The 12025-nt window shown below is 54.2% G+C and overlaps 1 protein-coding gene across 1 annotated transcript in view; it reads left to right on the top strand.

Annotated features, from left to right (window-relative positions):
* The first annotated feature begins 8899 nt into the window (after positions 1-8899).
* Positions 8900-12025, top strand: part of VSX1 (visual system homeobox 1) — a 32794-nt gene continuing 29668 nt past the window's right edge. The window contains exon 1 of the mRNA XM_057491500.1: positions 8900-9199. Within this exon, the coding sequence (XP_057347483.1) occupies positions 8989-9199 (211 nt within the window). The 5' untranslated portion in view covers positions 8900-8988. The remainder of the gene's footprint in view (positions 9200-12025) is intronic.

Below are 12025 nucleotides of genomic sequence, written 5' to 3'. Positions count from 1 at the left end.
TCAGGAAGAGCAGGATGACGGAGGGGAGCTGGGACGAAGCGGCAGGTCAGAGCTGGGGCAACCAGGCAGCGGCACAGCTACACAGGCCAGGACGGCCAGTCCTGTGGGGGGGCCCTGGCGGAGGGGTGGGGCTGCCAAGGTCCGTGTGGCCATGCAGGAGAGCTGGTGGGGCTGGGACCCCGGGAGGGGCTGGCCACCCTGCTGGACGCCCGGGCCTCCGGACACACCCCCACCCCCGGTGAGCTGCCAGGGGAGCAAGGAGATTTGGGGCAGGATCCTGGGAAGCTCTGTGGGGGCTGGGCAGGGAGTCAGGGAGGATGGGCACCTTGCCCAGCAGGTGACTTGTGGGCACTCATGTTTACGTCTGGAGGACGTCTGGGGTCCTGTGTAGCAATCCTTTTTACCTGCTAAGGCAGTGGCTGGCTGAGGCTGCTCCTGGGCATGTTGCTCATGGGCCCTTCCCCCTGCCCTCACGTGGGCCTGGCAGCACTGGGGAAGCTGGTGGAGCAGGGAGTGCAGAGAGGCCGTGGCCGCTGCTGGGGCTGCCCTCGGGCTGCGCTAGGCCCCGGTGCTCCTGCCCACCCTTTGGGCCCCTCCTGCCACTCCTCCAAGACCACTTCACCCAGGAGAGATCTGATGATGCCAGTGGCCCTGCCCTGGCCCCACCTCGCCTTCCAGCCTGGGGCTTCCTGGACGTGGGTGTGCGCCATGGGGCGCTAGCCCACAGGCCCTTCCTCCCAGAGGGGCAGCTCTCAGGCACGTTCCCCAAGGCCCTTCTGAAGGCCCCACACAGTGACCAGCAGGGAACCGGGCCCCAGGACTGCTCCCCAGACGAGGCCAGCCTGCCTGCCTACCTCAGCCTCTGTTCTCTGGGGGCCAGCTGTGTGCTCCGAGGCTGGGCTGCGGGAGACGGGTTATGTTTCTGGGGCTGGGTGGGGACCTGGCTTTGTGGATCCGTCAGAAATGCCATGGGAGGGCCAAGCGGCTCAACCAGGTCGACCCTGGGCTGAGGGTGAGTGGGGCTGGTGAGACGGCCACAGGCTTCGGATCTGCCGACCTCGTCCCCGTGCGCAGAAGGCAGAGAGCAGAACCATGTGCAGGGCTTGCTGGGGGCCAGCTGCAAAGAACAGAGCCGGTCACCTAAATTTCCCTCATGGTCCCAGAGCCCAGGGTCCGGGTGTGAGACAGCAGCGCAGCCCCTGCCCATCCCACTCTGCAGCAGCTCCCGCAGGGGCTCTGGGGCAGGTCCAGGGGGCCCTTCAGGACTGTGCGGCGTTATGGAGACAAGCAACCTCTGCCCTGTACAGAACTTACTGGACTAGATTTTCCCCCAGTGTCACTTCTTTTCTGTTTTGGAATCCGGTCCCGGACACCAGGTCGTAACTGGACATGGTCTCCTTAGCCTCCCGGGTGGCGGTTTCTCAGTCTTTGTTTTCACTGCTTAAACGTTTTGAACAGCATGTTCACTAATTTTTAAAAAACGAAGCTGCCCGACAGCCAGGTTGGTGGCTTTGTTCCTGCGACGGCACCACGGCGATGGTCTCGGGCGTTAGGGCCCCGGCCGCCGGACGTTGGAGGCTGAGGACACCTGCCTGCTCCGCGCGGTGCGATCCTCGGGCGCCTTCAGAGCCCCTGGGCGCCCGCCTTCCGACGCGCAGGCTTCCGGGCGCCTTCCTGTGGCTGCTGCTGGGTGTTCGTGTGCAAATGGGGGCGGTGGGGGCGTGTGGCGGTGTCCCGACGCCAGTGCTTCTGCGGGGAGGCCGCGCGGGGCCCCGCAGGCGGCGCTAAGTCCCCAGGCCGCGCGCCCCCGACCCCGGGCCGCGCTCCCGACCCCAGGCCGCGCGCTCCCGGCACCTGCCCGGCTTGGCCCACGCCTCCCCAGGGAGTGCCCTCCTGGCTCCCGCTCCCCTAGCAGATGTCGGGTCTGTGGCGGCGGCCCCAGGCCAGCCTGGGCTGGGTGTGAAGATCCCTCGGCGCCCCGGCTGCTCCCTTCCAGGCACCGCGCTCCTGCGCCCCCTGAGCCTCCTGCGGAGATGCAGCCCCGAGGCACGGACGAGGGGACTCCTTGGGCAGCGAGCACCGGGTGCGCGGGTCCCAGGGCCGTGCGCTTCCCTAACGGGCCCTGGAAGCAGGCGAGAGGCGGCCCGGCAGAGCGCAGCCAGTTAGGGGGCTTCTGCGGCCCTGCGGGCGGCTCCCAGGCCCTGCCCTCGTCCGCGCGGTGCCCTGGCGCGTCCTGCTTCCCTGGCTGTGGGCTGAGAAGGTTCCCGAGGCACCGGGGAAAGCCCCCGGCGTTGGGACCTTTCTATTTAAGGGCCATTTTGCTGGATATGAAATCCTGGGCGCACGTTTTCTCTGCATCCTAAGATTTCTCCGCATCCTTTTGGAATACGAGTCGCTGTCAGCGCTGGCACATCTGACGACCTGTCCCTGTGATTTTCTGCCCTGGCGCCTCTTTTGGCGCAGCTGCCCGGAGGGCTGTTCACGTTGTGAGCGCCCAGTCTTTCACCAGGGCGCGTCTGGGCGCCCGCACTTTGCGCGCTTCCACGGTGTAGTTCCAAACCTTTTCTTTGCTGTTTCAGGAAAGCTTTCTGCAGTTACAGATTTCAGAATTTGTTTTGTTCCTTTACTTTTTCCCCCGCAGGCATTCCCATTACCCAGATGTTGAATCTTTTTTTTGCCTACTTGTCATTGGTAGAAAAATCCTTTTCTTCTGCTTATTTTCTTTAGATTTAAAAAGATTTCCCATTTCTCCTAAGGCATTCGCTGTTGTGTTATTTGCTCTTACGCTCCTTGTAGTCGAACCTTCCTTTCTCAGATGACTTTGTTTTGAATTCCGCCCCCCTCCGCCCCCGCCTCTGTCGCTGCTGCTCTTCCCTGAAGCCCCTGCATCTTCATAGATTTGATGACATTAGGGATGTCCCTGAAAAGTGTCTGCATGCTAGGACGGCTACAGCATCTTAGCTCCAACCAGAGAGGCGGTTGTGACTCATGCACCTGAACCCTCAATTCCACATCCCCTGAATGCCTGTGATCGTCCAGCACAACTTCACACACAGGGAGAGGGGGCACAGTGGGGGGCCCCCACTGCCTGGTGTCACAGTAGGTTTGTTGCAGATTTAAAAAAATATGACCATGTGAACACATTGCTGGGGCCCCTTTCAAAACCTTGCAAAGGGCAAATGTCCACCATTTTGGAGAAAACTAAGTAAACCAGCATGGAGCCATAAGACGGAATATTATACAACCAGGAAAAACAATCTTTTTGAACTTAAGAGTAAGCTCTTCATAATAAAAAGGCGCATTGAAGACAGTTAGAAAATTTAGATTAAAAATACATAAAATAAGAAAATAAAAGCATCATATTCCTACTACCCAGAGGTTATCACTGTTAATACCTTAGCATATATTCTTCCAGATTTTGAAATATTTTGATACAGTTTGAACTGCACATAAACATTGCAAAGTGAAAAAATTCAGCACAGTTGTATCTATAATGATACCAAGTGGTAAAGTTATGTATACACTGAAAAGTATTAAAATGAAATATACCAAAATGTTAACAGGGCTTATTTGTAGATCATAGGGCATAGGGCGTTTGTTATTTTCTTAAGTCCTCTATTGTCTACAGCAGGCACACAGACTTTTATAGTCATAAGAAAATGAATCATTTTAGGAAGTAATTACAGTTATTTCAAAAGTAAGATGTGATTGTGAGGGTATGTAAAATCCTATAAACAGCTTATTTTATGTCCAATGATTATGTAGCCTTATGTTGCTTCAGGTTCTCCCTCTCAAAAAAAAAAAATCAAACCAGATTGTGATTTTGTTCCCTGACATTAATGCGTGGGCATTACAGGAGTTTGTATGTCACAGTTCCTGGGCAGGAGGATTATGTGGACTGGGAAATAAATGCGAAATTCTCAAGGCACTTCGCTCTGGTAATCAGGACTTCATCTCTAAGCTAAAAGAGAAGATTGAGTTCAACAATGATCAGAAAATGCTGTTAGGAAGATTCCTTTCCTATTAAAAATTGTCTTAAAAGTTGCAGTAAACACCATGTGACCTGCCCATGAGGTAGAACCTGTAGGGGCCTCATGGGGGCAATTTCCTTGGCTCCCAAAGACACAAGGTAAAAAGTCATAGGATCCGTGCAGGAAGAATAATCTGGAAGGTGAAAAGGCTGAGCAAGGGGCCGTGGGTGCCCCTGACGACCTGTCAATGAGGCTTCCTGGCTCAGTCGCTTTTGGGAACCTTGACTTCCCAAGCGAATGACACTGGGTCACAACACTCCCACTGTTTGAAATATCTAGACCCTAAATTAAAATCAGACTCATGCAACATAATTGTATTTCAGCTATTTGACTGAAATGTAAGTGCGTGGTTAGTTTTCTAGTCCCATAATTTGGAAGGTCTGGGGCCCAGCCTCTGAAGGCCTGAAGGCTTCCAGCGAGAAGACCCCACCCGCTTAGCCCTGCTCTCCTTGGGGCTGCCTGAGGGACCCGGACAGTCTCTGTGGCTCCAGGCTGTGCACTTACCCTGACAGCACCCTTTCCGGTGGGATTGCCACCCCCACGCCACTGCGCAGAGGGAGGACCCCGCTGCCCAGGGAGCCAGCGGGGTCCTTGTCCACTGGCTGCAGAGGCTTAGCTGGCACTCCTCTGCTCCATCCCTGCTTCTGGGAGGCTGGGGGCGGGGGTGTGGGTGGGAACAGGAGTGTGGGTGGGGCCTTCCTGCTTGCTTCTGGGTGACTTTCCTGGGTCTGGATCCAAGCCCACTCGGAGGAGAGAAAGAACCTACCCACAGTTCCACGGTCAGGACTAAAAAGTGCATCTCTCCTCAGACCAAGACGGTGGACAGTTATAACTATGACATGGGAGGGAGCACAGTGTGGACACTGGTACAGACTGCGTGGGGTTCTTTGAACCCACAAGCCACATGAGAGAAGCTGCTTGTGAGCAGTGTACACACACACCAGGTGGTGAACAAACGTGAGGGACTTTATATCTAAAAGAAAAGCTAATGGAAAGAGAAATTTAAAAATCCACTATCATGTGGGAGATGTGTAATGGCTACCTTTAAAGACTACAGACCATGAAGATAAAAGTAAACAGAGTACTTGAAACACAGGGGACAGGCTTCATATAATAGATGACAGGTCTCCTGAGCCATCAGAGGATATACGTCATCTTCAACCGTACACAGCATGCACACAGAAATCGGGCATGAGGGGGGCCATAAAGAAATTGTCAACAAAATCCCCCCAGATAGAAATTATGATAGAGGTCACACTGATTACACCACAATAAAATTAGGAATTGACCACAGAACCAAACATAAATATACTTAGAAATGATAAGCTACAGAGGAGTAAGTGGTGTACAAACATGCATATACTAGGTTTATCATTGTTAGTAATAGGAAACATGCAAACAGCCTACATTCCCCTTCAGTAGGCAAATAGGTACAGCCATGGTACATCCAGACTATACAGAATGCCATGTGGCAGTCAAAAAGCATGCCGTAGGCTCATATGTAAGCATGGAATGATGTCAATAAGTGGAAAAGTGGTTTGAAGAGCAAGGATACACCATGTGATACAATTTATGCAGAAAAGCCACAGGATGTAATTACATTTCTCAGGAAATAAAACCCATTTCATACCTTCACACACACATGAAAATCTGATAGAAAATCATGAAGGAGAGTTCTGGGGTATCACACCAGCGGGGTGACAATGATCACCTCTCGGCAGGGGTGGGCATAGGATGGAGGGTCCAGAGGGGGACTCTGTTCGCATGCATTGGTGGCCATTCTTAAAATGAAGGTACACGTGTGTGCATTGCTGATGTCATTTAAAATCATTTCAAACAACAAGGCAGGGGAGAGAAGCAAGTTTTGGGTGCCGCTATCCAATGGGGTGCAAGAAAGCTTGCCTTTGATGTTGTTCTTCCTGCTAATTCTTCACCCTTACCTTCCTCTGCAAGTGTCCACAGAAGACCATGAATTTGGTGTGGCCGCCCACAGTTCCCACAGGAAGTCCTGTCTGTCTATGAGCATGCAGGGTGGCTGTGTGGGAGCCGGGTCCTCCTACCCTGTGTGCCTTCAGCTGATGCACCCCAGGCTGGAGAGGCCCTGACCCAGAGCTTCCCAGTGCATTCCTGGCCCTTGACACTGTGGGAGAGGATGCTGATGATCGCAGCCCTTGGCCACTGAGTTGTGGGGCTGTCTGTTACATGGCGTAACTAACCAATGTAACTGACCTAACTACTGCCTTTCCCTTTGTTCAGAAAATCATTCCCACCTCACCATTTTTCATGCTGGGGCATTCTCTCAATGCCTTCCTTTCATGTTCACGGGCTCCTGATGCTTTCAGCTTTGAACTCTGTTCTCAGCCAGCATCCCACATTGCCTTCGTTGTCTCCACCCGATGCTGGCTCAGTCAGGTTTCACTGCCTCCCTTTACCTCCCACCCACCCTCTCCCTAGGTCTCTGTGAGGCACCCCCTTGGCCTGCCCCAGGACAAGGCGGCTCATCAGCATGCCTGTGGTCCCCCAACGGGCACTGTCGCACCCATGACAATTTTGTGGGTCAATCCCAGTGTGATTTTGTAGCTGGACAAGGGGTTCCAAGGAGGATTCAGCCTCTTTTGTCTTGAGGATCCAATTCTCTTTCTTCTCTGGGGATGAACCAGCCTGGTGGGAACCCTGTCCTGGCACAAGGGGCCAGACCAGCTTTGGAGAACGGCAGGAACGGTCCTTTCAGGTCAGGCATTTTCTGGGATGTGTCTGCATTTTACAGGGTCCAGCCCACAGAGTGGCCCACATTTGGTACTGGCAGCCTCCACCCATAGTGTCAGCGGCCCTAGAAACAAAGCCTTTTCAGGCCTGGTTTGCCGCCAAGATGCCATCTGGTTATAAAATGACTGTCCCAGGTCTGATGAGAGGAGTGGGCTGGTTTATGGGAGGGAGTCCCCCATAGCACCTCTCGGGAGGAGGGGTGAGCCTTCTGTGGCAGACTTCCTGCTGTCCACTTTTGGTAGGCTGAAAGTCAGGTCTGAATGGAAATGTGGATTTCAGAGCTGGAAGGGGCCCTTAAAAGCTCTCTGAAATTGTCTTGCCTCCGTCTAGTGGGAGAGTCCACAGCCTTAAGAAAGAAATGACAAGCAAGACAGCACTTGTGAACTGGCGTGGCACAACCTCTGAGGGGTGTTGTGAGTGAAAAATGCAAGGCGTGGGGCATTTGTACAAATAAAGCTAATGATGCATGTGTTTGTGAATGTATGAGCCACTCTGGGTGTGTAAGTGGCACAGGAGGGATTGGGTGGGAGGGGACTATTGCCAAATACCCTTCTGTAACTTAAGTTGAACCATGTTTGTTTTTTTTTCCAAAAATACATTTACAATACACAGGACACAAATGTATCTCATGTAGCCTCCATTTTACTACTTGATCATCAGTAAAAGGGAAGGGCAGGCTGGTGAGCCGTGAGCTGCGACTGGAAGTTGGGGTCCCCGGGGCGCCCCTCTCTCTGCCACCACTGGTCTGGACTTGCTGGGGCATCTCCTGGCTCCCTGCACCCAGTTCTCTATGGGGATGCCCGTGGGCAGAGGTCACAGGCTGGCTGGAAAGAGGGCTCTCTGGGGCCCCTGCCCATTTTGTCTGCTAAGCCTTCATAGGCCATCATCCATCAGGATGGGGTGAACCCAAAAGGGAGTGTTGATTCTATGTGAGAAGAGCAAATTCTTCAGCCGCAGAGGTCACACTCGCTGTGTTCTTCAGAAGGGGTCAGTTTTGGAGCCCAGACCTTCTCAGTCTATTACTACCGTGCTTTTTCATTTGTTTTCCATTCCCAGTTACCATTAACTGGAGGGATTCCGACGCCGTCTTCCCAGCTGCCCACCTCATGGTTTTATCTCTTTGGACATCAACTTGGTCCCCGGATCCCTCCCTTCCTGATCCCTTCCTGAAGGTGTATCCACGCGAAAAACAGCAAATGATATGGGGCGGGGGCGAGGAGCTGGCCTGTGCAGTTACCTGCCCGAGCTGTGAGGCTCTCCTAACTACTTCCTTCTTCTCGGTTCTACATATTCAGCTTTTGCAAATGGGCGTCTTAGGCAGCTTTAGTGATTTTTATGCTTTGTGCAAAAATTTTTACTAGTAATTTATATGGACAAGGCATTGTGCTAAGCACTTAGCATGCTAACAGCAACATTATATATTTTAAAAAGGCATTTTTATGGTCTCCATTTTACAGGAAAGAAACTGAAGCTCAGAAAGGTTGAGCTCAAGATGCACAAGCCTGGGGTTGTTATGGTCTCAGTCATGCACCCCTCCAATGTTCATGCTCCCGAGAGTCTCATTAGGGGCATCTTCAGTTAAAAGGAGTCTCGGAAGAAGGTGCGCAGCTTGGCAGGGCCAAGGGAGGCCCCCTTGAGGCGGGGACCCCTGCGGAGGTGGGACTGTGGGGACGGCGTGTTCAAGGCCCGGGGAGGGAGAAAGTGGGGCTGCTTGGGGGTTAGCATCGGGAATGGGACATGACCAGAGGAGGGGAGGGAGCCGGCGTCAGAGAGCCCCTGGGCCCCGCCCTGCACAGGGTCACAGCTGCTCCGGGCTTCCTGGGACAGCCCCACTTCGATGAAGTTTGACACGTCAGTAAGACTGGGTTCGTATGGTGTGAGCAGTGCAGTGTTTACATACGAGCAAAACGATTGAATCAGAAACGTTGACGGTGCCTCATCTTGACGTCTGGCACCCGTGCATCTTCTGGATCCTTCCGGGCCTCCGGCTCGGGCGCCCCGGACAGGCTCTGGCTTAGGCCCCCAGCCTGCGTCACGGCGGCGGGTGTTTTGGGCACCCTGCCAGACGCCCTGGCTTCTCTCTGGTTAGAGGGTGTCTCCTCCCCGGCTGCTGTGGGGGTCCCCCCCGCCCCTGCTCTTGGACCCTCTGGGGCGCTGCCGCGGCCGCCCGTGTGCCCAGAGCCCCTGCAGGATGGGCCGCAGCCACGCCGCCCCGAAGTCGCATTCCCGCCCGGCCGCGGCCCCTGCGCAGGCTCCTCCCTCCGCTGCGGGGGGCGGGGCTTGCCCGAGACGCGCGGACGTCCGTCCGACGGCGGCTACTGCCCCGTGGCCCTCAGAGCAAGACCGGAGACGGTGTCGCAGCCTCTCTGGCGCAGAGCGCAGCCCGCCTGGTGGGGGCCGAGGTAGGCAGGTCGGTCAGACGTGCGGGCTGGTGGGTGGGTAGGAGACGCGGGGCAGGGGCGGGGCCGGAAAACAGAACGGAAGCAGCTCCTGGGACTCAGCGCCAAGGGGAGGATGCGGACAGAACAGCCACCGCTTAGGGCTTCTGGGGGTCCCGTGAAAGCCCAGCAGGGGGCAGGGGAGCGAGGGAGGCCGGGGGCAGGACCGCTGCCGGTGGCTGGCGCTGCTTCCCCTCGGGAGCCCCGGCGATAGGACGCACACGCCTCGGGGGCCCTGCCTGGGGTGGGGCGGCTGGAGCTGGGGGGCCGTCGGCTCTGCACCCCTGCTGGCTGGGGCTGTTTCTGGGGCGGCGACTCTCTGGCACTACCAGTATCAGGCCAGAGAGAACCCCCGAGGCAGGTACAGGGGTGCAGGTGCCCTTCAGGGTGCACGGGAGAACACAGAGTATCGTGCCAAGCGTTCTGCCTGCTGTGTTAAAAGGTAAATGGAGGCATATTAAAAATGTTAAGTTTTGGACATAAACATGAGCAACTTCTTCATGAACATATCTCCCCGGGCAAGGAAAACAAAAGCAAAAATGAACAAGTGGACTATATTAACCTAAAAAGCTTTTGTACAGCAAAGGACACATCAATAGAACAAAAAGGCATCCTACAGTATGGGAGAATATATTTGTAAATGACAGATCCGATAAAGGCTTGACATCCAAAATATATAAAGAGCTCATGCATCTCAACAAATAAAAAGCAAATAATCCAATTAAAAAATGGGCAGAGTTGCTGAACAGACAGTTCTCCAAAGAAGAAATTCAGATGGCCAACAGACACATGAAAAGATGCTCCACATTGCTAGTCATCAGAGAAATGCAAATTAAAACCACAATGAGATACCACCTCACACCAGTAAGGATGGCCACCATCCAAAAGACAAACAAGAACAAATGTTGGCGAGGTTGTGGAGAAAGGGGAACCCTCCTACACTGCTGGTGGGAATGTAAATTAATTCAACCATTGTGGAAAGCAGTATGGAGGTTCCTCAAAAAGCTCAAAATAGAAATACCATTTGACCCAGGAATTCCACTTCTAGGAATTTACCCTAAGAATGCAGCAGCCCAGTTTGAAAAACGCAGATGCACCCCTATGTTTATCGCAGCACTATTTACAATAGCCAAGAAATGGAAACAACCTAAATGTCCATCAGTAGATGAATGGATAAAGAAGATGTACATATACACAATGGAATATTATTCAGCCATAAGAAGAAAACAAATCCTACCATTTGCAACAACATGGATGGAGCTAGAAGGTATTATGCTCAGTGAAATAAGCCAGGCGGAGAAAGACAAGTATCAAATGATTTCACTCATATGTGGAGTATAAGAACAAAGGAAAACTGAAGGAACAAAACAGCAGCAGAATCACAGAACCCAAGAATGGACTAATAGTTACCAAAGGGAAAGGGACTGGGGAGGATGAGTGGGAAGGGAGGGACAAGGGCGGGGAAAAAAGAAAGGGGGCATTGCAATTAGCATGTATAATGTGGGGGGAGGCGTGGGGAGGGCTGTGCAACACAGAGAAGACAAGTAGTGATGCTACAGTGTCCTACTATGCTGATGGACAGTGACTGTAATGGGGTTTGTCGGGGGGCTTGGTGAAGGGGGTGGCCTAGTAAACACAATGTTCCTCATGTAATTGTAGATTAATGATACCAAAAAAAAATGTTAAGTTTACCTGAACAAAAATCAATTCAAATAGGGCAGCATCCAACCAGTCAGGAGAAAGGAGCCCCGAGGCGGGAGTGAGCAGGAAAGGGGGGCCAGCCTGGGCAGACACAGGGGCTTCTGCAGGGTCCCCATCCGTCGGGGGCCAGTCAGGGTCTGCTGAGCACGGGGCCTTACTGTGCTGACCAGGAGGCTCCCCACCGGCTGGGCTGAGGTTCTGTGTCCGGGGGAGCCGACGCTGTGATCCCATCAGGTCTCCGGTGACGCAGGGCTTGGCGTGAGTGACTCCACTGCGGGCCTGCTGCCTTGTTTTTAACACCTGATCCCTTCAAGCCCGAGCACCACTGTCGAGTGCACACTAAGACCGTTCCTGTCTCGCAGACCAGGAGCCCGGTGGAGCCCGGGGGCCGTGTCTGCTGGAGGCCACACAGCCACCAAGTGGCAGAGTGGGGGCTTTATTGGTGAAAGGAAAGGAGCGACACAGCAGCAATTCACCGGAGAATTCCGCTTTATTAGGGAAAGGTGCTGGGTTATATAGGAAGGGGCATGGGGTGATTGTGGTGTTACTTCTACGGGGCTGGTGGCTATTGGCTAGGTGCTGGGATTAGGGGGGCGAGGGGTGATTGGGGTTCAGGTGGTGCCGGCGGGAACCGAGGACCCGGAAGAGAAGCAGGAGGTTCACTATCTTATGGGTGGGGGCCCTTCAAGTGGCCTGGCCCGGGACTCCTGTCCTGCCAGCACTGGAGTTGCTTAGAGTCTAAACAAGAGCCCCCAGACAATGGGAAGAGGAGGGCAGGTCCCCGCCGAGTGGACCAGCCATCCTGCCTCGGGTCCCCCGCTGCCCTGCAGTGGCCCTGCCCGAAGGGCTTGTGCAGCTGAGTCCCCCGCACCCTCCACTGGCTGTCTTCCCTGCCTGGTGCTCACGCTTCCTCTCTTGGGGGGCTCCGCGTGCCAGCTGTGCTCTCCACTCGGGCTTTGGTGGGGGGCAGGTGGCTGGGACCCCTACTCACATCCGTCCGGGGGAGGGGTGAGACTCCCGCCTAAGACTTCCCCCAGCCTCTGTGAACAGGAAGGTCACAAAAGGGTTAAACACTTTATTGAGATGAGT

Source organism: Manis pentadactyla, chromosome 14 (assembly GCF_030020395.1).
Source record: "Manis pentadactyla isolate mManPen7 chromosome 14, mManPen7.hap1, whole genome shotgun sequence".
Taxonomy (NCBI): Eukaryota; Metazoa; Chordata; class Mammalia; order Pholidota; family Manidae; genus Manis; species Manis pentadactyla.
The sequence above is the reverse complement of the archived record's forward strand: the minus strand, read 5'-3'. Positions and strand labels throughout refer to the sequence as shown.